This window comes from Idiotropiscis lumnitzeri, chromosome 17 (assembly GCF_059441095.1).
Source record: "Idiotropiscis lumnitzeri isolate Australia: NSW breed Sydney's pygmy pipehorse chromosome 17, RoL_Ilum_1.0, whole genome shotgun sequence".
Taxonomy (NCBI): Eukaryota; Metazoa; Chordata; class Actinopteri; order Syngnathiformes; family Syngnathidae; genus Idiotropiscis; species Idiotropiscis lumnitzeri.
The window spans coordinates 3,245,856-3,272,159 of NC_142407.1; the positions used below are offsets into that span (position 1 = coordinate 3,245,856).

The following is a 26,304-nucleotide window of genomic DNA, read 5'->3' on the forward strand; positions in this document are numbered from 1 at the left end:
GTGCTGTTTTTTAATTTATATTTTAAATTTGTATCCGTCTGAAGCTTGTTTTTTGTAGTTTGAGATAAAGTAATGAAATTGTCTTTGTTAACTAAATGAACTCAGGTGATAACTGGAGTATGTGCCTTGCTATTGCTATTGTTAAATGTCAGCTAGTTGTAATTATTGAAGACAATGTACAATGATTAAGCAAATTCGCAGTCGTATTCCAAAATGAAATAACTGGGCTTGTTACTCAAATTACATTTTCCAGAAAGTTTTAAATGAAATTACATGCACTAGATTATTTTGTCGTTACTTATTTTCTTTTTTTGAAAGAACCATTACGTTCCTATGTGCAATCATAACCACATGCCACCAGAGGAGGGCAGTGGTGAGTCAAAGTACAGTACTGACCATATTCAATTAAAAAAAACTCTACGATGTAGTTAGCGTTTTGTTGTGGAATAAGTAAACTCCTGATGGTCCGATCAATATAAACAATGATAAACTTTAAAAAATGCCACATTGCGAGTTGGCTGTTCAACGTGTTAAAACCACACATAGCCCTTCTTCTCTTTGTGACGTTTGGATGGCGGTTCAAATGCAAATAAGCGGATGTTGCGTATTCACTTTCCCGCGGTTTTGTCTCATGAACTTGGGTTCGCTTGATTTCTTTATGCTCACACTTTTCTGGTCACATTGTATTGCGATTCACAACACAAAACAGCCAACCTAACGTGAACTACTGTTGTACGATATTAATATTAGTGACACGCTGAATATGCGTGATATAAAAATTTCATTACTTTGAATGACTTTTACGTTTGTGTTTATTCGACTACGTAGCACGTCGGATGAAACGGCGTTTCCTCTACGATGTGTATTCCTGTAATACAAATCGAGCACCCGAAATTTCTGGTTTCCGGGAGTCATCCATGTTTTGTGTTGTCGAAACACATCCGGTGGTGGATTGGGATGTAAATTCAGAATTATATTAAATCTGACTCTTTAATTTGACATTCTTCAAGAATTTCATTGTCTGCGTTCTTGTTAGCGGGATATAAGGATGCCACCAAAGAGGCGCAGTGCCGGGACGACCCAAAACAAAGACACGAAAAAGAGACTTGAAAGTTCCTTTCCCGACTTTAAAACGAGCCCAGCGTTATCGGTGAAAAAGTAAGCCACTTAAATTTCATTTGATTTAATATTTAGCAAATGATTAGTAAATGAACTAGCTTGTTTCAAGGTAGGTTAAATACTGTAGTTGGCACACTAACCACTTAAACTAGCTATGTTTTTTTTCTTTTTAATTTTTTTTTTTATTTATTGAGTGCTACTTTCACAGTAAACGTACATTAGATACACTAGTACAAAGCTTCAAGACTAGTGCGAAGGCTTCAATAAAGTTACTTCATTTAGGAATTAGTTTCAAACTGAATTCAACAAATATGTTCCTTCTCTCAATTGCACTGCATCTTATTGGGAAATAGCCGGAATTAAATTAATTGCACTATTAGTGTGCATATCACTCGTATTCTGTCTCCACTTTGTAGGCACAGAGACAAGGATGCTGACTTCGTGGCGCTGTGCACGAGCCTTCGTGTGTCTGATCTGGTTTGTGACCTAACCTGGAAGATGTACAAAAGTCTTCAGGAGTCCCTGGATGAATTTGCTGTACGTACTGCATACGTGCTCCTGTCATTCAACCGAATTCCATTCATCTACTCAGTTTTGAGCAGAAAAAAAGACCAAGTACAGTACAGTAGCTAGTTATTAGAAGTGTCTATAATTGGAAACACTTTGTTTTAACCACGCGATTGTATTTTAGACAGATTGTGGTCATTTAAATTTTTTATTCTAACCCCAATTCCAAAAGTTTTCAACTGTGCAATTTTCAAACATCTCACTACAGGAAGATCAAAAAAGGCTGTGGGGTGCCGCTCTTTTCGCTGTAGTGACCGACATGGATGCCGGCTCCTTCACCATAACTCAGGTCTTAAAAGAAGTTTCTATGAAGTAAGTTCTCACAATAAATGCTGCATTATGTTATTGCATACAATACCTGAGAGCAAACCGTGTTGATTGTACATTTTGTTCAACTTGTGTCTATTTTTAAGCTAACTTTTGCATTTGGCAATGGTTGTTTATTGGACCAATATTTATGATGTACACTTTTTAACATTTGTCACCCCGCCCCAAAATTGGGCCGGAGGGCCGCACCGTTCCGCCGCCAGGACAGACTGCCCAGCTCTGTTTTAAAGTTTTTTTTGTTTTTTTTTTAATCACTCAATACACTGAGACATGTTTTTAATATTTGCCTCTCTCTAATTTAAAAAGCTAAATCTTTGATACAGATAAAAGAATATAATGAAGTTAAGAAGCCTGTTTCGATTGCTGTTGGTCTGTTTTGTGTTTTAATCATTTCTTCTTCACATATCTTTATAGTGTAAAACAGTTTGTGGCTTTGGTTCAGAAGTTGGACATCAATTTAGACACAATAAGCACCAAGGTGAATTCAGCGCTGACACGCTTGGAGAACAAATACGATGTGACCCAGGCTCTTTACCAGAGGTTTGAGAAGTGAGTAAACACACAAACCGGTGCAGCTATAGATGCCTAATGAAAAGACTGTTTTCCAATGTAATAATACTTGTTTCTTTCAGGACATGCAAAAGAATCTTTGCCGAGACAAAGTAAGTTGAACACTTCCCAGCTTGATTTAAACATTGCTTTCTGAGGCATTTTTCATTGTCTGGTTTTCCAGGGAGAGTGAGATCATAAGGACGTGCTGGACGATGTTCCTTCTGGCCAAAGGTGAGTTAAGTGTGTCAATCACTAATCACGATCAGGTCATGCTGATAATACACTCGTTGGAATTATTTCCTTTTTGTCCAATGTCCTTTTTCTAAATTGTCCTTCCTGTTTGGTTTCAGTTTCTGCTTTGGAATGTTTTAGTGGTGATACTTATGTTTCTGTTGCCTAACAGTGTTCAGCTATACTGTGATGCTGTTTCTCATGCAGGAAAGGCCTTGCAGATGGAGGATGACCTGGTCATATCGTTTCAGTTGCTGCTGTGCACGCTGGAGTTATTCATCAAGCGATGTCCTCCTGATCTACTGCAGCCTCTTTACCGTAAGACACCAAGCTCATTGGTTTCTGAGTGCAAATTTAACATGGAAAAACATGACATTTACGATGTTATGTTATCAGGTTGTAAATTCTATCTTTGGATGAAACTTTACTTCCTTAACCTTTTACAACTTTTTTTTTTCTTACAAAATATTCAAACTTGGTAGACGCGCAGGCTCTCTTGAGTGGTGCTGAGTTAGCAATAATCTATTTTGAACATACAATATTTTGGAATTGGTATTTTTATGTGCCAAAATTCACTGTGCACTTTTTTAATCTTGTTTCAGACATCATTCAGACACCTGTGAGGCCATCAATATTTGATAGTTTTGACCCCACGTTTGTCCGAATAATACCTGAAACAAAATGGTAAAAATAGAATTGTATGGTGACTTTTAGGACACCCTGTATTCATGTACATTTATTAATGTTTTAAATGTATTTTATTTTTTACACAACAACAACAATTACACACAAATATTTTCTTAGATTGGATTTTGAGAATCTGTTCCAGTTGGTCAGTTGGACTGTGCAACAACATTTTCAGTCTGGGAATCTTTTGCGTTATGCAGCCCGTGAACAAAAGTAAGTCTTTATTGTTGTTGTCAGAATCAGCCATCAGCAAAGTCCAGATCCCCGTCACACGAACGTCACGTCGCAACCAGAACAACGCCAAAGCACGACCCGTGGAGCCAGAGGTGGACATGATGCTTCTTGAAAACTTGTGCAAGGAGAATCAATGCAATCTAGAAGAGGTCTGTCTCGCCATGTCTTGTGCTCTTGCACTTGATAAATATCATATTGAATATTGATCTTTTTTTCCACCCAATCTTCATACTAATTACATTTGTAGGTTAAAAATGTGTATCAGACCAGTTTCGCCGCCTTTCTGGTATCTCTGGATCTTCTCAAATCTCCTGGTATTCCACAGGTATGCCTTGTGAATGTTGTCACAACATGTGTTTACACATGTTGTTTACACATACATAGTTCTCACTTCCTGCCAGCTGCTCAGTTGTTGAACATGTGAGCACGTGATTGCTGTGTGTTATTGTCTTTTCTTCTCATCCCTGACGCTATTCAAATGCTGCCAGTGAAATTGAGATTTCACACTGATAGCGTATATTTGATGCATCTGAAGCACGCCATATAAATATAACAGTGTCTTGCTGCAGCCAACCAGGGACAAACAATTCCGGTGTGAAATTTATTTAAGCAACTTGGCATGGTTGAGGTCACCTGGCAAAAATGAAAATCGTCCTTTCTGGTTGAATGAAAGTAGTTTATTTCTAGTGAAACTATTTGCAAAATTGATTTCATTACTTTCCAAATTAAACATATACACACATGCCTTAACATGGATTATTGCATCACACATCTCCCTTAAAATATAACTAATTTAAAATGGAATATCATCATGAACGCACAGCTTTATTTCTCACAATAGGCCAGTAGCATCAACCAACAGTATGAAGAGCACTACCTCAAGAGTCGAGACATTGATGCGCGACTGTTTTTGGACAGCGATGAGACACTTCTTGCGCCTAAAGTGGATCCGTAAGGACATTGAAATCAAAACTACTTTCTCATGGAATGGCACTTAAAAAAACAAACAAAAAAACATTCATCTATACATCCTCCCTCCAGGGTACAAGTAGAGAGAACGCCTACAAAGAATATGATGGAAGAAGATGCTATGCCCATTCCTCAGACTCCAATCAGGTGAGAATCAGAATCAGAATGCCCTTTATTGTCATTGTACTCTGTGTGCAATGAGATTAGAGAGGTGAGCACCACATTACAGTTGGTGTTGAAGTCAACACGTTGGCTTTAGTGTTTTTTTCTGTTTTTGGGGCGGATTAATATATCAGGAATCACATGGTGCATCACCCCGCTTAAACAAATAATCACCACAGCTCAAATATTTTTTTTAACAATTGTTATTTGTGGTGGTGGTATAAGAAGGGATAGGGAAGGGATACTCATAGATCATTGATAGGTGTTTTCATTTACTTTAGTATTTTTGCTGTTGGTTTTGTCTCATCAGAGCCGCTATGACCTCCATTCAGCAGTTGGGGGGAGATCTCACCTCTCGGGGCGATCGGCCGTCCACCAATTTAGTGACCTATTTCAAGGCGCGTCTCCCCAAATGTTTACCGTATTTAAAATATCATCTGATGTCCATGTGTGACTTCCCGCCTCTTTTGTGTTTGCAGAACTGTACCGTGGACCCAACTCGGGACGTGCTGAAGCGCTTGGAGACAATGGGATTAAAATTCAGCCAAAGGTTTGCTGCGGCAGTTGGCCCGCGTTGCATCACTCTCGGAAAACAGGTATACAGCGACACTCGAATAGACACTGGGCAACATTTGTGCTTTCTATTGTACTTAAAGTTTTTGGCTTTGTTTTGTTTATCAGAGATTTACACTCGGCGTCAAACTCTACTACAAAGTCATGGAGGCGATGCTAAAATCGGTATAGTATTTGATTCACATGTGTTTCAAGAAGTGTCATTTAGCTTTATTTCAGAAAATCTGCTTTTGTCGATAAAGGTTTGGATTCAGAAGATGGATATGAGGCAAAGAATCAGTATTTCAGCATTGTTTTTCTATTTAAATCTGCCTCTGATACACAATTTAGTGTCATTTAGAACAAAACCATGGCTACACTTTGTCAAACGGCCCCGATTTAAGTTTTTTTTTACCAAATTTACCAAATTGTGACTTATGTGGTTTGGCCCGATGCCAGCTATATGCAAAGAAACGTATTAGGCAGAGAGAATTAACTATCAGTGGACCTATCAAAATTCCTGTCTTATAATACTTGCCTTAATGCTACTTTCTTTTGCCCTCTAGGAAGAGAAACGACTTTCTGTTCAAAATTTCAGGTGCTGTTAAGCTTTTCTAATCATAAATTACTTTCATCTTCAGTTGACTGTTGGAAGTGTTTTCTTCTGATATTTGGTGATGCATTCTTGTTCGTAATTTACTGACAATCCATTTCAGTAAACTCCTCAATGACTCGACGTTCCACACATCACTCTTGGCCTGTGCTCTGGAGGTTGTCATGGCTACATACAGAGGTGTGTATTTAAATGTTGTTAACAGTTTAAAAATGGACATGAATCATGTCTGGAATGAGAACATATCCTTACGTTGGTTGGCTTCTCATTATTAGAGAGCAGTTTTAAGACTGGGGGATACAATAATGGCCGTAGTGGCGAACCAGACCTTTGCTTTCCGTGGATCCTGGATGTTTTGAACCTCAGCGCCTTTGACTTCTACAAAGTCATCGAGAGTTTTATCAAAGCAGATGTGACTCTGAGCAAAGACATCGTCAAACATCTTGAGACCTGCGAGAACCTCATCATGGAACGTATCGCATGGAAGACGGTCAGTGATATTGAACACCTCACATACGCACGTGAACAATGATAAAATATTGCATTTTCGAGCAAATGCAGGATTTTCCCTTGTAATTGTGCTGTTTTATCATCATGTGATCCCATCATGCATAAGTCAAGCTGGCTGACTTTAGTTACATCTCACTCATACTTGTCTGTTGTTGGAATGTTGTAGAGTCATTGATAGAGGTCTATGCAGAACTGAGTACCATTCTAGTTAACGAATGTGCTTCTCAATTATCAATGTCTCCCACTGCTTCTTCCACCAACCTCCCTGCAGAGAAAGTTACTGGAGAAGTAGTAGTTTAGCAGGTTAAGGCAGCCGTTGAATCTGACCATTGACAACACCACAAGGTGCACAACCTTTGACACCTTGGGCAGTAGCCCGACATGCATGATTGTATGGCCCTGCCAGTTGACATGATAGGGGATAAAGCAGAGCGTGAAGACCCCCAGCACCCAGTGGATGAGGATGAGTGTGAGAGTGTGTTGGCCATTGCGGTGCTGTCTGTCTGCGTCTGCGGGGGCCGTGTCTTGCCTGCCGGTGAGTACTCAGCTCTTGGCATTAGCTGTAGAGGAGGACCGCTGTGGGCAGCAGGAATGAGGCCATCACTACTAGTGATAGCCCCGCTTAGGAGCAGTACATTGCGCACCCTGCATCATGCTGATGCAAACGGGTGCGCCATAATTAAGTAGCGGTCCACCGCAATACACACCAGCAAGATGATGCCACTATACTGTCTGGTGTTTTTGAGTGTGAAAGTGACGGCTACGTTCTGTTCCACGCCTCCATGACTCAAGAGATGCTTTAGGAACTGAGATTGTTTTACAAGAACATTACATCTAAGATGGGCTTCTGTCTGAGCAATTAAATCAGTGGCAGGTAAAAATGTAAAAATTTACAGAGGCTGTATAAACACACACCTGCAACTGGCATAGTTGTCTTCATCTCTGATGGTTGGTCAACAATACTTTTTAAATGTACAGGGCCCTAAATGAGTTATTTACACCCCAACAGGTTTGATTGGCATACTGTACTCGAAAATTCCCCCATAAATTTGGATCGTTTGTTGCAAATGAGATTTAGTATTTTGCTGACGGTTTTATTTCTCCAGTGAATTGCAAAAATCTTTGCACACCAATGTATAGTTAAAGTAAAATTGTAATTCACAAACATTCAACCACAAGTGAGTCAACCAAATTCTGAAAATATTCTTGTTTTTCCTGAAAATCAAAAAGCTTGAGACAAAGGCGATGGACCCATGTCTGTTGAGCTCTGTAAAACATCCTATTTATTCTTGGTCTAAAGAATCAATTATCTGTTTAAATTTGATAATATTCTATATTCATTTCATGAATGGGTACTATTGACGGAGATGTTGCTGTGACACTGTCAGTGTAGTTTTGCTTCCCACCTGGTGATCAGCAACACACATCAGCAACATTCATGCTGACATGAATTCTCTCTCCCATTATTCTTCTTAATGTGCATTTTGCTCATCTGAACCTTGAGAAGGCAACCGATTGACCTGTTATCGTTTCCAACCCAACTCTGACCAACATCCAAAATGAAACACCTGTTTATGCTTGTTAAAAACATACTAGCATGAGTGCAGTTAACCATAAACCTTTTTTGTCAACCAACTGACTTGCTCCCAAGTAAGTGTGTTACTCCAAATCAAAATAGGTAGTCATGGTTAAAGAAAATAGCATATGCACATGGGTGTATAATATATTTAATGTCTTTCGTCTTAAATAAACAGTATTAATATATGTTATAATTTAAGAATAAGATTTATTTTATAATTGTCTTTGATGAACATTTTTTTATTGTACTTTTTAAACCATTGCAAGTTTTACTTTGAATACAGAAAAAAATATCAAAATCAGCAGTGCTATATATTTTTTTGCTCTCACTTGACAAGTTTTGCCAACTCCTCAAAACGTACTTAAACCGACCAAGCTGTTGCTGAGCTGTGTTTTTGCTTTGCAATGTCAGAAAAAAAATGAGGTCCTACATGGTGGTGGCCAACTCAACTGGCTTCACCCCAGACACCCATTTGGCAGATAGTGAACAGTTGTTCATAAAAAAAAAAAAAAAACGGCCTCAAGCTGTTTATTTTCCCCTCCCAGTTAGTTTGCTGTCGAACTAACGTTCAAAGAAAGAGACTGTTTTGTGTTAAGGAAATTCTGCTGTTTATGTTAACACAAAGTGTAAAATGCCATAGACGGGCTAAAGAATAGCATTAGTGTTGTGACATAACCAGTTAAGATGGATATATTTGAACTCAAATGGTGGCGCAACACTTGCAGACAGACACAATATAACAATACTTTTCTGCGCAAACAACCATTATTGCTTCTTACTTAGCCGTTGTGACCATCTGGTCCAATGTATATCCATATTTCAGTTTTTTACCTGGTGACCAAGATGCACACACCAGGGGGAGTGACACAATGAAGTCATTATGATTCACGAACTTGTGTGGCAGGGGCTTTCAAATGTTTTTTTTTTTTTCATTTTGAAAAAAAAAAAATATAGTTTCATTAGCTCCGAATAGGTTAAAATCACTTTTGTTCGCATTGGATAGGAACAACACCAAAATCCACTCAGTCATAGAGGTTTACCCATTATCTCATCTTGGTTGCAATCCTGCATGTCTGACGTACTTTTTGGTCTGGAATCTGACACGTTTCTTGAGACGTGTTGTTGCTCGCATGGTGATGTTTTCCGGATGGTGAGGCATTTCCCCGTGTCAGAGCAGGGCTGCCTGACAGGAATGTTGTCTTGCACACACAGCTTTTACAGTGGCTCTTGACCGTTTAGTTTGATCAGTTTCTCATAGTTGAATGATAATGGAATCTGTGTCATTAGGTATTCATGATAGATCTCTTTTTCATTTATCTTGAACGTTTACCTGGCATTCGCTCCAATTTTGAAATATTGAATAGAAATTGATCAAAGCAAAACACCCAAACTTTGCATCTTAACAGGTTTTGCATCACATCAGTCGTTCCTTTCAGACCAGTTGTAATGTTATTAACCAGTTGCCTAGTACTCAGGTTTTGTTAATCATTGACCACACCTGAAAGCTATTGAGTCATTGTGAATTTGTGGCATCAGCTCGTAAAACCATTAACAGTTGTGACGCAAGTAATTGTACGACTTAGTTGGGTAGACCAATAGTTTTGTTTCACAGCATTGACTGATACATAAAAAATAAATGCCACACAGCACTTCTCATCAGGCAAAGTTCAGGCCAAAACTGCTTTATTTACTATCAGAATGAAGCTGTCTGAGGGTGTGCCGCTCAATAAAGTACCTGAAAGTCCTTCAGACTTCAAGTCCATAGAAACTACATCAAGAATGTAAATGTACATCAAAAGAGCTGTAATACTGGCTTCAGCACAGAAAAAAAGAAATCTGCATTTTATGTGCTGAAAAATGTTTGTCAGTCACTAATACACATTGTCACGAGTCATTTGAAATATTGTTACCATGACATGAGTATCAATTGGGTCAAATAGCTAATTTTTATGAAGTTGAACAACGGTCAATGTCCCACTCATTCGTGTCTTATGTTGTTGCTCACCTTTTCAGTTGTGAGTCCCTGTATTTTGTCACTAAAAGTCTGTTGCGAGTCCTTGTATTTTGTCACCAAAAGTCTGTTGCTAGAATTCTTAGAGTTTCACATGGTGGAGTTGTCTTTCGACTGTACATCCTTTGCATCAGTCAACTTGGGTTTCAGAGACGTCAAGGCCAGATGCTTGGGTGTAATGTTTGGGCTGCTTTGAGCGCTGTCCCCATGCAACCTGTCGAGAAGCTTGACGCCGTTGTGCCACACGGTGGACTTGCGCTTGATGGAGCTCTTGATGGTCTCTGAAGTGAAGTAATAAACAATGGGATCGAAGCAGCAGTTGGTCACGGCAATGCATAGTGAAATGGGGTAGATGGTTCTCACCACATGTTCCGCGTAACATCCTTTGAGTGCTTTTGTCCGGACCAGAGAGTAGAACATGAGGTTAACGTTGTAGGGGATGAAACAGAAGCAGAAGATGAGTAGATGGACAATGATCATCCTCAAAATCTTTGCCTTATTGATGCTGCCACCGCGGCTGATGGTCTGGGGTTTCTTTAAAGTCCTTAGAACCATCACAGAGCAAAAAACATTGACCATCAGAGGGATCATAAAGCCCACCGTCTCGATAAACATCACCACCTTGGACAGTTCTGACTTCCACTGGTTACTGGAGTAGTTTTCAAAGCAGTAGTTGGACGAAGCGTTTACGTTTTTGGGCGACGTGGTGTCCAGAAGGAACCCAGTGGGGATACTTCCAGAAAGAACCAGCACCCACACGGTAACACAGGCCAGCTTGGCGTTCCGCTTCGTCCGAATTTTCTGAGAGCGAAACGGGTGCACGATGGCCAGAAAGCGGTCAACGCTGATGCAGGTGAGGAAGAGGATGCTGCCGTACATGTTGGTGTAGAAAAGCGCCACGGAAATCTTGCATAGCCCACTCCCGAACATCCATTCCCGCTTAATGAAATAAACGATCCGAAACGGTAGGCTGAGGACGAAGAGAGAGTCTGAAACGACGAGGTTCACCATGTACGTAGTGGTTTCGTTCCTCAGCTTCAAAGTGCAGCCAAAAATGTACACTGCAATGAGGTTGAAGAGGAATCCAAAGACAAACACCAGGCTGAACACAGTGCTGTACAGGGGATACTTGAAGTCATCACTTTTGTTGCACTTCATGGACGCGTGCATGGCACCAAGTGTGCTGTTCAACATTTTGAAATAAAGATGGTGGGGCAGTCACGTTTACAGAGTGGAGGGGTTGCCCGCAGTCCAAAAAAACCTGCTTATCCGCCAGTCTGTAATAGTCCATTTGTTAACGTTTCCATCGGGGGAGGAAAAAAAAATGGCCCCAGAATGCCGAAGAAGCTTCCACGGTTCCGCTCAAAAAACGTTTGCTGTATCCAAACTTATTACTCCTTGCACGTTTGTCAACAGTGGGAAGCTGTCACTCTTTTTTTTTTCAGTTAATTTTGAGTTCCTGTTCCTTCAAAGTCCTCACCCGCCACCCTCGTGAAGTGATCCTTTTTTGGGAAGGGAGGGTGTTGTGTATTGCTTCTGTGTTTCCTGAAGCCAGCCTGCTCGGTCTGAAGGTCTTTTACAAGCTGTTAACTTGTCAGACGATCCGAGACAAAAGAAAAGGGAGGAGCCTGCGCTCAGGGCAAAAGACTTCCCACTTGTACTGTTTTTGCTCTTACCTTAACTTTCAATATTAATGTAGGAACTTGTTGTCCCACAATATGTGAATTTCAGTTTTTTGGGCTGCTATTTGTGTGATACATTCTCTGAAGCTTGTTGAATTTGTTGCTGACATGGATGTTTGACCGTTTTTAATATTTTTTTTTTTCTTTTCCACTTTGGCCTCATAAAACGTCAACACTGGCCATTGCTACGAAACCTTATGCCTGTGAAGACTGTAGCTGGCTTTGTTAAATGTTATTTGCTCAGCAGGGTGGGTCAGATATACTAGTTGCAGGTCTGCATCTGCGGCGAGTGGAAACCGCACCCTACTTACTGCCTGATGAGCTCATCTCCTGTCTGTGTACGTGTAGATACCTGAGCGTTAACTAGTGTGTGGATTATAATTTATATATTATTTGGGGAACTAAAATGCTCATTTTCTGATTTGATTCAACCTTTTTTTTTTCTTATTAACCATCTGCAAATGTAAATATTACAGCCAGAGACCACACTGTCCTTTGAACCCTCGTCAAAATTAGATTCTGGCGCCCTCTTACTTCTGTCATTCATATTGATAATTTCGTGTTCTTGCACGTCCTATAAGCTTGATGTTATATTGCTGCAATTTTGCAGCAATGGCAATGTTGTCTACATTTTTGTATTCTCAGCATGACATGTTTTGTATTGTTCTAAATCTATCTTTTCTATCTTAATTCTGATCGCTCTTTCAAAAGCTGCTTTTTCTTCCATCTCACAGGATTCACCTCTCTTCGAGCTGTTGAAGCAGGAGCATGAGGCTGGTGTTGTGGAACAAGCGGAGATGCCTACTAATTTTAACCAGCCGTTACAGCACAACCACACAGCTGCCAACTTGTGAGTCCACCAGCCCACTGAGTGCTAACACGTCAATGTTGCAAAGGCACCATGAATCAGAATCGTGACTTTTATGAGTGAGTCACCTTGTGTACACACTTTGGAATAGGATTCATTGCAATTAGAAAGGGGAAGTGCCTGTATAGCAAGATAACTAAATTTGGGTAGGGTATATTGAAATGTATGCGGTAAAATCTTGGCAGCCATTAATTTTTGACGTTTGTTGAATTTTTTAAAATTTTTTTATTCTTACTCTCCGTTCTTTGTGTCAGGTATCTATCACCTCTTCGTCCATGCCTTCGCATCTTGCCACCGGATTCACCCGCCACGGCTGACTCTCAAGCTGATGCTCCACCACTGGGCCAGCCCGCAGCTCAAATTGGGGGCCAGAACCCTCGGCACCCAAAATCCAATTCACTCAGCCTCTTCTATAAGAAATGTATGGTTAAGCACAAACAAAATACATTTCCGCATAAATCTACTTGTGAGAAATTTAAAAGAACTTCAACCATCACTTCAAAGTAAATCTAGTGCACAGGGTCCTCAATTTATGACGGTGTTACATAACCCGTAACTTGAATTTCTACTTAAATCAAGCATAGTTCTTTATGTGCTTTTTACAACCTTGAAACATCACATGACGATGACCTGTAATTAGGGTTGGGAATCCAGAGGTAACTCATGATTCGATTAAATTCCGATTCAGGGGCCCACGATTCGATTCCGATCCAGATGCATCACTACATTGGTTTACATTTTATAGTACATATACATGTACCTTTTTTAAAACTATTTCAGAAGTCAAGGAAGAGCAAGCTTTTATTTTTCGCACTTTGACTTTTATGAAAGTGGCAAGGACACCTGGTTTTCAGGTGTCAACACAAACTTCAAAAAGTGTCAATAGAAGCATCTGCTGTAAAAAAAAATCTGTAACTTTTCTTCTAACAAAACGCTTACAAAACCGTATTTAATATCTGATTTCGCGTTACCTGTATTTTTCTATTTGAAAGTGCAATATGCATCATTTGATTGACATTACTGTGTAATTTAGTGAACGCTGCTTTTATTTAGCCGTGTGTTTTAACGAGGATGGTACCGCTCATATGAGTTTTGCTTGTTTCGCCATCTTGTCTTGTGTCAGCCTCAACACAGACGTCTGATATACACGTAAGAGCTATTTATGTGGACCGACAACAGTAGCTTTTAGTTTGTTTTTCAAATCGATTATTAGTCCCTCTAAATCGATGCAGGGTATTTTTAATCCGACGAAGGATGCATCGAAAAAAACGTTCCCACCCCTACCTGTAATTACATTGTGTTGTTTGTGGTTCATTAGAATAACTAAGATGGCATACAATTTTGTTTCCAGATATGTACGCCAATGGTTGCATTATTAATATATTTTTACTTTGGTGAGAGTTGGTGGGTGACAGTGGATCAGTCCTTGACGATTGTATTTTTTTTTGCAAGTGTTCAAAACAGTCTTGTTCAGCTCCGACACTTGCTATTTAGCTGGCTTGAGTTCTTTCAGAGCCACTGATGTTTGTTCGGTTCCCCCTCCCATGTAGTGTACCGCCTGGCCTACACCAGACTGAAGATGCTCTGCTCCTATCTGTTGTCCCCACACCCGGAGCTGGAGCCCATCATCTGGACGCTCTTCCAGCAAACTCTGCAGCACAAGTACGAGCTGATGAGAGATCGGCACCTCGACCAGGTAGCCCGACAATTTTGAGTCTCTTGTCTTTACATCTTATTATTGTCTCCCACTCAGCATCTTTCTCTCTTTCCACATGTTCTCTTGTAGTTGATGATGTCAGCCATGTACGCCATATGCAAAGTTAAGAGTGTGGATCTGCGTTTTAAAGCCATTGTGTCGTCTTACAAGAACATGCCCAACACCAACCAGGAGGTGACGATATCTTTCAATGAGGCCATTTTTTAAGGTTTCTTATTCTTATTTTAACATGACTTGTTTATGCGCAGACTTTCAAGCATGTGCTTATCAGCGAGGGCCTCTACGACTCCATCATCGTCTTCTACAACCAAGTGTTCATGCAGAGGCTGAAAACCAACATCCTGCAATATGCGTCAACAAGAGTAAGGCAAAGTCCTTCACAAATATTGTGCTCCATTGCCACCTAACTGTGTCGTTCAATTCAGCTCGCTTTGTCGAATTTTTTGTTAAGATTCTATCATTGAAGGTTAAACATGCAAAATTCCAACAAGTGACTGTGGATTTTATAACTAGGGATATCCTACATCATATTGATATGATTTGCTGGTTGTTTATTTTCCTCCAGCCGCCTACTCTGTCTCCGGTCCCACAAATCCCACAGAGCCCTTATAAATTTCCCAGTCCACCTTTGCGTGTGCCTGGAAGCAGCAACGTGTACATCTCGCCTATGAAGAGCTCACGCTCCCCGAGCATCATGACTCCTCGCAGCAGGTCAGTGCCTCACAGCGGCACCGCATCGTAGTCTGCGTCTGCTTGATTGATTGATCTCGTTTATCTCTCTGCAGAATGCTGGTTTCCATCGGTGAATCGTTTGGAGTATGCTCCTTTTTGTCTTTGTTCTCCACGATGCATATTCGTCAACTTTGTCTTGATGAATAATTGCAAAGTCTTCCATTCGGTTTTCTTTCTTTCTTGTGTTTCATTGTCATTTGTAGACACCTAATCGCTTCCAGAAGATCAACCAGATGGTCAGCAGTGGCGAGCGCTCCTTGAGGAGAAGCTCAGATCATGGAGGCACCCCCAAACTTCTGAAGAGGTTACGATTTGATGTGGATGGGCAAGACGAACCCGATGGAAGGTTGTTGAAAAACGCCCTTGTGTGGCATGAGAGGAAATTAGATAAAATAATTGGGGGGAATATTTAAGTTTTATGTGTGTTTTTTTTAATAGCAAATCTGATGGAGATTCAACACTGATCCAGAGGCTCAATGATTTGTGTAAGCAAGCCACTGCTCCGTTTGCGTTCACATTCTCAAATTTAACACTCAAATAGCACTGCTCAGTTGACTGCCCCTCTAACACGCGGCTACTTTTCTATGCAGCTTCCGCCCGCAGTCGCATGCAGGAACAAAAAATGAAGGAGGATGCAGAATCCCGAAAGGAGCAACACTAAAATCTACTGTGATGTACCTGTGTTGTTTTTCTGTACATTTAGTGTGTGGTTTTAGTTTGTATTTAATGTTTCTCTAAGGAATAATTTGTGAATATTAGGAGGGCGGGCAACCAAATGACCATTTTTTTTTCGTTTCATATGAAATTAGGTGCTTTTATTTGTATTTGACTCAAAGTATCACTGACACACTCGTACTGACTGGTCTGTCGCCGAACCTTTTTTTGACGAGGTGTGGATTTTTCATGTCGTTTTGAAATGGTTCAATCATGATGCAGCATTTGTTAGATCAGTATGCAGTGGCTATAAAACACACATGTTCAAATGACAGGTTTTTTAATGTAAAAAAATAGGATGATGTTTAAACACAAATGTTTACAGCTTTTTTTGTGGCCTTTAACCTGTCCAAATCTTTTTGCATAAGAAGTAAAGTACTGGGCACTCCTTTTAACTGTTTAGCATTAACCAATCAGATTTAAACACTTAAATGGGTGTTGCACACAACTGCAACTGTTTAAAGTACTGTGCATTAGACTTTTTATTTCTGCTGTGTCTATTTAGATGAGATTTCAATAACCCTATAAAGCGTATAGATTCTTTTGTTTGAATCTTTTTTTTAAATTAAGAATTTGTAGCGCTCAGTGATTTTTTATTTTTTTTGGGGTGGGGGTTATTTGGGCACAAATACAAATCATGTTTCCACATCATCCAAACGTCTGCATTTTAATTGTCTTGCATAAGACATAAGCATCTCTTGAATATGTGTTGGGACTCAGAAATAGTGTTCAGTGACTGATTGTTCAACTTGGTTTTTTTTTTATTTTTCTAGTTTTTGCGTTTAAAAAAAAAAACCAACTAGAAATGTTATTTATCAACAGTTTTAAAATCAAACTTTGCTTTTAATTTTGCTTTTATTAAGCAGCTTCTCAAAGTTGTTCTAAATATTCCCTTTAAAAGTAGTTGTTTCAGGATTTTTGTACCACTATTCACCTCTCACTTCCCTGGAACTCATCTTTGCACTTGAGCATTGTTATCAAGCACATCACAAAGTAAAGTATTTAATTTTTTTTTTTTTTTTGCTGTCTAACATCTCTGTCATACCGCCACCAGATACAAGTGTTATTGTTATTTCATTACAAACCAATAAAACACAACCACTTGGAAAAGGAAACTGAAATTGGTATCTGTAAATAAAACTTCCCTGGCGCTCATGCCGGATGCATCAATAGACATTTTCTTATTTTTTTTTTCTTCTTATTTTCTCTTTTGCAAGACCATAAGCGCTTCCTACTGTCTCAAGACATGAAGTCTTGTGGAAAGAGTAAGATACTGCCTAGTGATTTAACATACTATAGGTAACATTAAAGGCCTATTATTAGTCTTAGAAGTGTGATTCTGATTTGCACTATTAACTGAGTGTAACACTTTTGAGGACAGCCTAGTGTGGTTAAGCAAAGCAAGCAAACAAAACAATGTCAGTTTGACATGTTTTAAATTCCGATGTTAGTAGGAGTCCAGATGTGGACCTCAACGATCTTCATAAATGTGCCTTCCTTGTTTTTGCACTCCTTCGAACTCCCTCCAGTTCCTCAGGGAATGATGACATCTGCCGCCAGTACATTTAAAAGCACCCTAATTGATACCCAGGCTCTGTTTTCAATGGAGGAGGCCACAGTTTAAGCAGAAACACGTTGAGCAGGTTACATTTTAATTGGCTGGATTCCCATGGGGAGGTGATGGAAGTGTCGGTTCCTTACAGCGAGCTTCACATGATCACAGAGCAACAAAGTGCTTGCTTCGCTTGTCTCCTCCGTCTGTTTTGATTGCGCAGAACAGGATAATTGCTCCAAATTTCTCTATTTCTTTTTTGGGTGTGTATCGAGGATGCAGAACCTCACTGTGAGTAGTCCGATTTATTTAAAAGACTTGCGTAAGAAATAGTTTTCTTTGTCTATGTTTTCATGGGCTATAATGACTAAAACAAAAATTTCAAATATGTGCCTCGGCTTAAAAAAAAAAAACGAGTGCCACCGATGGTAGTTGAAACACTTGTCAGCTATATGTACTTATGTGCCTTTTGGCTTGTTTGATAAATATCTTAATCTTTCATATGTTTTAAATGTATGAGTAAACCATTGAAAGCAGCACTGAAAATAAAAATAAAAATAACTGTCTATCAGCCAGATCAATGGCGCGAGATTATGAACAAGAAAATGCAGTTCCCTCCGGAGCTCATCTGCGCCATCCAGGAAGGGAAAATCGAGCTGGTTTGCAGCCTGCTCAAGACCGGCGATGGCATCATTCGTCAGCTGGATGATTCTGAAGATCGCCTTTGGAGGGAGGCCCTCAACCTTTCTATCCGCTTAGGAAGTGACTGTATCATGGATGCCCTCCTCCACGGGGTCAAGTTTGACTTCCGGCAGATTCATGAGGCCCTACTCGTTGCCGTAGACACCAATCAGCCACGAGTGGTCAAGTTCCTGCTGGATCGCCTGGATCAGGAGAAAGGGAACAAGATGGACGTGCGCTCCTTTTCTCAAGCCATTTTTGACCGCTCCATTGACAACTCGCAGTTTGCCCCCGGCGTGACCCCGCTGACCTTGGCGTGCCAGAAAGATCTTTACGACATTGTCACCATGCTGACCCAAAAGGGTCACGTCATCCCATGGCCGCACAAGATCTCCTGCGCCTGTCTGGAGTGCCGGAATGGGCGTCAGTACGACCTACTCAAGTTCTCCTTGTCCCGCATCAACACCTATCGTGGCATTGCCAGCCGCGCCTACCTCTCCATCACTTCTGACGACGCCATGCTCAGCGCCTTCAGTCTCAGCAGAGAGCTCCGCAAACTCTCTCGGAACGAGCCAGAGTTCAAGGTCAGTGCTTGCATGCTTGTCTTGCTTCTTAGCAGCATGGCGGGCTATTGCTTAGAATATCTGCCTCACATGTCTGAGTCCAGCTTAATTCCTGCTTCGACCAACACCTTCCTTGAAGAGTTTTGTAAAAGTAGCCTAAATTTCCAGTACCAGAAATATTCTCGAGTATCCAGAAGCAAAAAGTTTTAGGGTGTTGAAAAATGAGCTCAATCCAAAGAAAAAGGCAAGAGTCTGTTGGGCCAATGTACAATACAATACAATTTCATTTTTATAGCGCATTTCACAACAGATGGAGCTGAAACAAAGCGCTTTCCATATGATGAAATATAAATTAGCAGGTATTAAGAACACAAATTAAAACACATAGTTTAATCCCACATAGAAAACCACGCCCGAGCCATCACAGCAGGGACAATTGAATTTCAGTGAAAGGCATGCGATGGCATATTGTAAGCTCCACATCTACACACGATGGCACATTTTTATTGAAAGTCCTCTTTTTTTATTGGGTTATTTTCAGAGCTGGGCACTTTTTTGCCCGTCAGCCCCCCGCCTTCTGGCCGCAATCTCTGTACTGTTCCGGCCTTATTCATAAAGATTGTCAGCAAAAAGCATGATGCCGCCTTGGGAGAGATGCTAATGACAGAGGTTTATTAAAACATCATTAGCTGGCAACCTTATTATGTATTGTTTTTTTTAATGGTCTTACTCGTCTCCTTCTTTCTTCTTCTCCACAAATGTGCTCAGTGCAAGTAAGTACTTACAGTTGGTCTTATAGGGATTTTGGTATTGCCACCTTTACTCTAACCACTAAAAAGATCTTTCTTAGCCGTGTCCTCTGACCCCACCTGTTCAGTACAAGAGGTTGCGATAATTCTTAATATGAGAATAGATACATTAATGAACTGTAGACATCAAACCAAGGTACATTCTTAACGGTGATTTTTGATGTACTGTTGCACCCCAGTCCGCTATGTACCCTGCTTTTCACCCAAAGTCAGCCAGGATAGACTCGCTCACTCGTCACTTTACCGGATGAACAGACTCTGCACTCTTGCACTTCGGCTTGTGCAGCCTCAGTACCTGGGCCTGGAGGAACTTTGTCAAGAGTTTGCCGTGGAGTTGCTGGGTATGTGTCGCAACCAGAGCGAGGTGACCACCATTCTCAACAGCTGCGGAGACGAGAGCCAAGACGCTTTGGACGAGCAGGCCTTCGAGGAGGGCATACCAAACCTGTCCAGACTGCGCCTCGCTGTCAACTACAACCAGAAGCAGGTGACTGAAAATGTAGTGATGAGATAGGGATGCTTCAATCCTGCACTCAGACACATTCATCATTTCTACGTGTCGGTGCTTTTATGCAGTTTGTCGCGCACCCTATCTGCCAACAAGTTTTGTCTTCAATCTGGTGTGGCAACCTCGCGGGTTGGAGAGGTAGCAGGACTGCTTGGAAACTCTTTGTCTCTGTTGGGATCTTTTTCACAATGCCGTTCCTCTGTCTTGCCTACTGGATTGCTCCAAAGTCAAAGGTCAAATAAAAACACTTTTCTATGCTGCTAGCTAGAGCTGGGCACTTGACCCTTTTTTGCCGGTCAGTCTCCCTCCCTCCGGCCGCGATCTCGGTACCCATCCGGCCTCAACCCTCTGGCCTTATTCATAAATATTGTCAGCGCCCGACCCCATCCCACCCTCTGCCCCGCCCAAAAAAAGCACCCGTGTATGACGCAGCCGCGGGAGAGATGCTAACGGCTGACGTTTATTTAAAGATCATTTTTTGTGAAAGAAGAGTGACGTGAGACAGCAGCGTGCGCTCAAGCCTGCCTGTATTTCCTTATTCTGACATCACGTAATCCGCGCCTCCCACCTGCTACCCTCTTGTTATGGTATGCCCCAGTAGCAAGTAGGAGGCGCGGGTTACGTGATGTCAGAATAAGGAAATCCAGGCACACTTGAACGCACACTGCTATCACACGTCTCATCAAACACAAACAGTTGGTAGTGGCAATTTTGATGCGTTCAGAGGCTATTTTTGTCGTTTGCCCATTTCGCAAGTAGGTTCATCACATGCACGATAGCTGATTCGTGGGCCGGACTAAAATCCACACCAGGCCTTTGTTCATCAAACCCTTTTTTAAAATGTGTCATCTCTGCCCTATGCCCCAAAAATGGGTGTTCGGCCGGGCCAGAGGGTCAGACCGTTGCGTCCATGGGACGGACTGCCCAGCTCTGCTCTAGCTGTGGTCATTCAAATGTTGACTCTTTGATTCAGGTAGGAAAAATCCTAAGGACCCCTGTAATCAAGTTTCTTCTTCACTCTGCCTCCTATCTGTGGTTCCTCATCACATTACTCGGCGAATCCATCACCATGGAGATATATCGGGATAAATTTGCAGCTAGGCAACAGAACATCCTGCACAGCTCCTTCCACATGGTTTGGGTGGTCGGTGGGTGCACGCTCTCATTACTGTCATGCCACTAAACTCATGCTTGAGCCAAGAGCTGCGTTGTCTCGTTAGGTTTCTTCTGGTATGAGTGCAAGGAAGTGTGGATTGAGGGCCTGAGGAGTTACTTCTTGGACTGGTGGAACTGCTTGGACATGATGGTGCTCAGCATGTACTTGGCCTCCTTCGCCTTACGCTTGCTCATCATGCTCAAGGGTCATTTCCTCTGTCTTGACAGTAATGGCTCAGAGGAGTGTGACTACTTTACCCAGACAGGTGGGCAAACAACAGGGCCCTCTCTTCATATGGTAAAGTGATTCTTGTTGATATGGTTCTTTCTGTGCGGCAGTGCGTGATGACTGGCATCAGGAGGACCCTCAGCTGATTGCTGAGGTTCTCTTTGCAGTTACGAGTATGATGAGCTTTACAAGGCTCGCCTACATTCTGCCTGCTCACGAGTCCCTTGGAACACTCCAGATCTCCATTGGCAAGATGATCGACGACATGATGAGGTGGCAGCAGACATTATTTGATTGTCTTTACATTAGCTAGCTCACAAGACAGTACATTTAAATCTTACTCTTTGTCCATGTGGCTTTTAGATTCATGTTCATACTGATGATCATTGGAACAGCCTTCCTATGTGGTATCAACAATGTGTATGTCCCTTATGTCATCTCTCCGCATCTTGGCAGGTGAGGAGTGTAAGAGTCACCAGGTTTGTATAGATTCAGTGGGAGGAGGAGCAGTGAGTGGCTTTAATGTCATGAACAACTTTATTTATTGTTATATTTTAATCCAGAGATTGGACTTGTGAATGTTGTTAAAATACCATTGCACTGGAGAACCGAGTATTTGTTGCGTTAGGTCTGATAGCTGTTTTTAACTCATTTTTTGGTGAAGATCCAAAATTGATCTCAGTTTTTCTCTACCATGTCAAGTTTTTGAGCTATAGGATCCTTGTTTTCTTAAAAAATATGAAATAAATAGATACGTATGTAAATAAAACACCTACATTTGAATAGTTACAAAACCATCATAAAATGAAATACAATTTACAGCGGTATGCCTATGTTTATAAGGTTAAGAGAAAAGCCTTGTGATAGCTTTCTGTTTGCAGATATTGATAGTACTGACCTATTGGGAGCTGCACACACCTCTCACCGCACTCAAATGTGACTGCACAAACAAGTTTGCACGTCGCTGTAGATGAGTCCAATTCTAATTACCTAGGAAGTCTTACTGCAGCTAATCAGTGGAATTTTGATTATCTAGTAAACTCTAACGCACAATATATATTTTTTAATTATTTCCCACTGTAATTGAGCACCGATAAGCTGTATGATCTTTCAACGTTGTCATAATTTCTACATTGTTTTTAGAGCTACAGTTTAAAAAAAACAAAAGCTCCTTGCAGGTTAAAGTCCAATTTTTCTGAAAATCTAAGATTGAACTGTTATAAACATTTGATTGTTTGGAGACTTGATCCTCTGTGATTTGTATTTGGCTTCTTCGTTGCAGATTTAATGAGACCTTTCACTTTCTTTTCTGGACTATGTTCGGTGTGGCCAACCAGGACTACGTGGACATGCCACAGTTTGTACTGGCTGAATTTGTTGGGCGGATTCTGTATGGCATCTTCACGCTTGTCATTGTCATTGTCTTACTCAACATGCTCATTGCTATGATCACCAACTCCTTTCAGAAAATTGAGGTAAAGGGAAGCAGTTTCTGTTGAATTGCCTACTATGTAGTGCATGTTTTTACGTTTTATTTTGTAATACTTTTCAACCTATTTCAATCACGGCGAGAGTATTGCTTCGCACGTCTGCCTTACAGTGGAGACACTGGGTTAGATTTTCAAAGTAGCAACATTCTAATGTCAGTAAGTGACTGCAGGACGATGCAGATGTGGAGTGGAAGTTTGCCAGGTCCAAGCTGTATCTCAGTTACTTCAGAGAGGGCCTCACCATGCCTGTCCCATTCAACATCATCCCTTCACCGAAAGCTTTCTTTTACATATTAAGGTTAGGATCCAAAACAAACATGCAATGGAATATTCACCTGTTTTCCATCTGTTTTAATATGTTTATTGTTTATTTGAAATCCTTTACCAGGGGTATCTTTAGGCGTATATGCTGCTGTGTAAACTGCAATTCTGCAAAATACCCACCAATAGCTTCTTTGGTAAGATTTAGTGTAATACAACAAATGCATAAAATTAACATATCTTTATTCATATACATACATATATGATTCTCAAGATTTATTTGTGATGTTGTTTGAAGTCCAACAAAAAGGGCTCAGAGGACAGCCAAGTTCCGTACCGTCAGCAGGTGATCAGAGCTCTGGTGCAGCGATACATCGAATCAGCTCGTAGGGAATTTGAAGAGACCAAGAGAAAAGGTAACACATAGATGTCATTGTCAGTGCATCAACTGGTTCTCACAAATAGTAATGAGCTGCCCCCCCCCCAAAAAAAAGTAAACATTTTAGTTAAAAAGGTGCATGCTGCTTAACAGCCATATGATTGCTATTGTATATTGATTGTGAGGAAACTCAAGATTTTATAACTGTTGGGGTGTACTCATTTTAAACATGTTCAGCACATACATGAGGTATGTCAGAAATATTCCAGGACTGGTGTCATAAAAGATAAATTTCTAATACAAATGAAAACTTTTACTCAGTTAAGGGCAACTATCAATTGAAAAAACACAAAATGAAACACCATTCAAAAACATTGCTGCAATGTTTTCCCATCAGATATCGGTAATCGCATCACTGAGCTGAGCAAAGCCATCCTGAGGATGCACAACGACCTGAAAGTAGTCCATCAGCATTTGCTCGATGAGGGACACCCTGCGGCCGATGCGCCGTCCAAGGGTGGCACATCTTTCCTAGGTAAATACATCTTTGGCGCCAAAAACAATTTCAGAGGCTTTAACAGCCAGCTGGATGACAAAACTACATCACGTGACGTAACGGTGCATCACGGTGTGGAAGAGGAGGATAAAATAAAAGGCCAAGCTGATGAAAAGGAGTCAGACGTGCATCACGAGGGTGAATGTGAAGAGGCAACGTCAAGGCTGGCGTCACACAGTGATGTAGTGAAGATGGAGGAGGGGAGAGTTCAGCTGGAAAAACAGCAGCCAGACGCTAACAGAAGTGACAACACAGAAGAGACCACTACAGGGGTACATTTAAACACAGAAGGAAAGGCGACACTTTCTCACATCCCCAAAGGAGATAAAAAAGGTATCAATGAGGAGGCTGACACAGAGAATATGGTTAACACGTTTAAAGATATAGAGCTACAAGAGAAGAAAGTGGAAGCCCATTGGATCAAAGGGCGACAGTTTGAGCCACATATCCGTGAAAGATGTGATGAAGGTGAAATTTCTGTGAGTCAGACAACAATACCTTCACCATCTGGTAGCAGCAGCTCCCGGGACACGGGATTTGGTTCAGAAGATGGGGAGGCATCCATTGATGAGACAGACAGCAAGACAGTAGTTGAGTAAGAGTTATGTTTTGTAGGGTCGGAATTGGCTCTTGTTCGTATCCATTCATTCAAATTTTCAGTCCGTAAACACATATAGTACAGGAGAATCTTTAAAAAACAAAACAAAACAGACAAATCCCCCCCCCCCCAAAAAAAACTTCAGTACCATAGACTTCATGTCTTCATTTATTTTACTAGTTCATTAAACAAGTGAAACTTGGAGACAGATTCATTAAAGACAGGACAATTAGAAAAAAGGAAATATTTCACTCTGTGTCTTGCTATATAATGTATAATAATGACATTCACTTTTTAAATTAACTTCCGAAATACAGTGGTGCCTGATATAAGAGCGACATGACTTTCACGATTTTTTTTTTCCCCTAAGACCAAGTATGCCATGAGCAATGTCCGGTGCAGTGAACTCAACACCACTCACTTCACAGTAGCATTTTTTTTCTTTTTTAAAAAAAAGAAGCTTCAAGCTGTTTTTTTTTCCCGTGGCAATTTAAAATTGACTGCCTAACGAATCATAAAACAAAGGGAATCACGTGTTTATAACCACATAGCTTTGCTTTGGATAATTCTGTTTAGCTCAATGCTAACACAATGAAAAACAATTTAAAAAGGCTAACAAATAGCATCAGTATCACACTGAATAATGCACAGTTAGATGTTTAACCAAAAAGTGGAGCAACACATCTCGGCATAACAATATTCACTGACATATTCTTTATCCTCAGCGGAAAACGACAATTTTTACTGCAGGTTACTAAGGAGTTTTGACCGACTCCAGCTGTGTATCTGTATTATACTGCCCCCAGGTGGCCAAGGTGTTTACACCAGAAAGAGCAGCACAATGTCCACCCAAATGGAGCAAAAAATGTGACAAAAACTGTTTAAATCTTTACATTATATTTAATAACATCATTAGTGAATGATTTTATAAAGTACAATATTATACGGCTATCTTTTCCATAGCATGTTCCCCAAAAAAATATATAATTTGGGGGGGCGGGGGCAGGGTTTAATAAACGTCACCTTTACCGAAAAAATGAAATTAATCTGAATGCACCACTGTAACTGAAGCAAATATTTCAAAATTCAGCTGAAAGAAAATGCAGCCGCAACTCTCGGGGGGGCGGGAGACTTATAAAAAAAAGATTTCGAAGTGTATGGCAAGTTTATTATACTGATCTAAAGTCTTTGGCTACTTCTAAATTTAATACATCAAATTCAACATCTCAGGTTGAATTACCTGCTTGTACATACAGAATGGTTACAGGTTACCAAATACTGACAATTCAAAACATTGGTGTTCGTACAATAATTCCGCTGAGGAAAGTGACACAAGCTTGACGTTTCACTTTGTGTTTCATGACCTCTTTTCTTTGAAATTCTAGAAAAGTACTATGAAGCATTATTATTGCCATTTCTCAAGGCTATTAAACGATAAAAAAAAAAAAGCCTACCGTCCAGAGTTCAATAACAAGGCGACAAGTGTTTGTGCAGCAAACATACTCCTATTGCCACAGTGTAACAGTGCAGGTCTCGGCTTGCTTTACACGTTCTGCTCCCACGAGGTTGCCTTTGTTAATTCATCACCTGGAGCATGTCCCCACGGCACAGTGCATCTAAATACCACTGGAAAACATGGTGTTTTTTGGATCTTGCTTTCCCCTGTCTCATATGAAGAAGTTTCTAGCGTACTGTAA

At 40.7% G+C, this 26,304-nt stretch overlaps 3 protein-coding genes across 4 annotated transcripts; 2 read left to right on the forward strand and 1 right to left on the reverse strand.

Annotated features, from left to right (window-relative positions):
* Nucleotides 1-904: 904 nt before the first annotated feature.
* Nucleotides 905-16,998, forward strand: rb1 (retinoblastoma 1). The gene is made up of 27 exons (XM_088280064.1): nt 905-1,158; nt 1,536-1,656; nt 1,895-1,998; nt 2,428-2,562; nt 2,646-2,675; nt 2,747-2,796; nt 3,004-3,114; nt 3,721-3,866; nt 3,965-4,042; nt 4,559-4,668; nt 4,759-4,833; nt 5,159-5,246; nt 5,328-5,444; nt 5,530-5,586; nt 5,967-5,998; nt 6,117-6,193; nt 6,289-6,503; nt 12,530-12,645; nt 12,918-13,084; nt 14,214-14,359; nt 14,450-14,554; nt 14,629-14,742; nt 14,946-15,091; nt 15,166-15,196; nt 15,316-15,458; nt 15,551-15,597; nt 15,703-16,998. The coding sequence occupies exons 1-27, from the start codon at nt 1,049-1,051 to the stop codon at nt 15,771-15,773; spliced, it is 2,742 nt and encodes a 913-aa protein (XP_088136190.1). The 5' UTR covers nt 905-1,048; the 3' UTR covers nt 15,774-16,998.
* On the reverse strand, nt 9,753-11,675 carry LOC148319727 (lysophosphatidic acid receptor 6-like). 2 transcript variants are annotated; one of them, XM_088279806.1, is made up of 2 exons: nt 10,477-11,675; nt 10,255-10,394 (listed from the first exon to the last, which is right to left on the reverse strand). In XM_088279806.1, exons 1-2 carry the CDS (start codon nt 11,305-11,307, stop codon nt 10,269-10,271), a joined length of 957 nt encoding a protein of 318 aa, XP_088135932.1. In that variant the 5' UTR covers nt 11,308-11,675; the 3' UTR covers nt 10,255-10,268. The 2 variants fall into 2 exon arrangements, with proteins under 2 accessions (XP_088135931.1, XP_088135932.1); XM_088279805.1 differs by having other exon boundaries at nt 9,753-11,675.
* A 649-nt stretch (nt 16,999-17,647) lies between the features above and the next one.
* LOC148319728 (short transient receptor potential channel 2-like) lies at nt 17,648-24,719 on the forward strand. The gene is made up of 13 exons (XM_088279845.1): nt 17,648-17,669; nt 17,951-18,643; nt 19,718-19,918; nt 20,008-20,172; nt 20,913-21,087; nt 21,160-21,360; nt 21,434-21,596; nt 21,687-21,779; nt 22,606-22,798; nt 22,984-23,111; nt 23,202-23,271; nt 23,373-23,490; nt 23,851-24,719. The coding sequence occupies exons 1-13, from the start codon at nt 17,655-17,657 to the stop codon at nt 24,606-24,608; spliced, it is 2,973 nt and encodes a 990-aa protein (XP_088135971.1). The 5' UTR covers nt 17,648-17,654; the 3' UTR covers nt 24,609-24,719.
* The last annotated feature ends 1,585 nt before the right edge of the window (nt 24,720-26,304 follow it).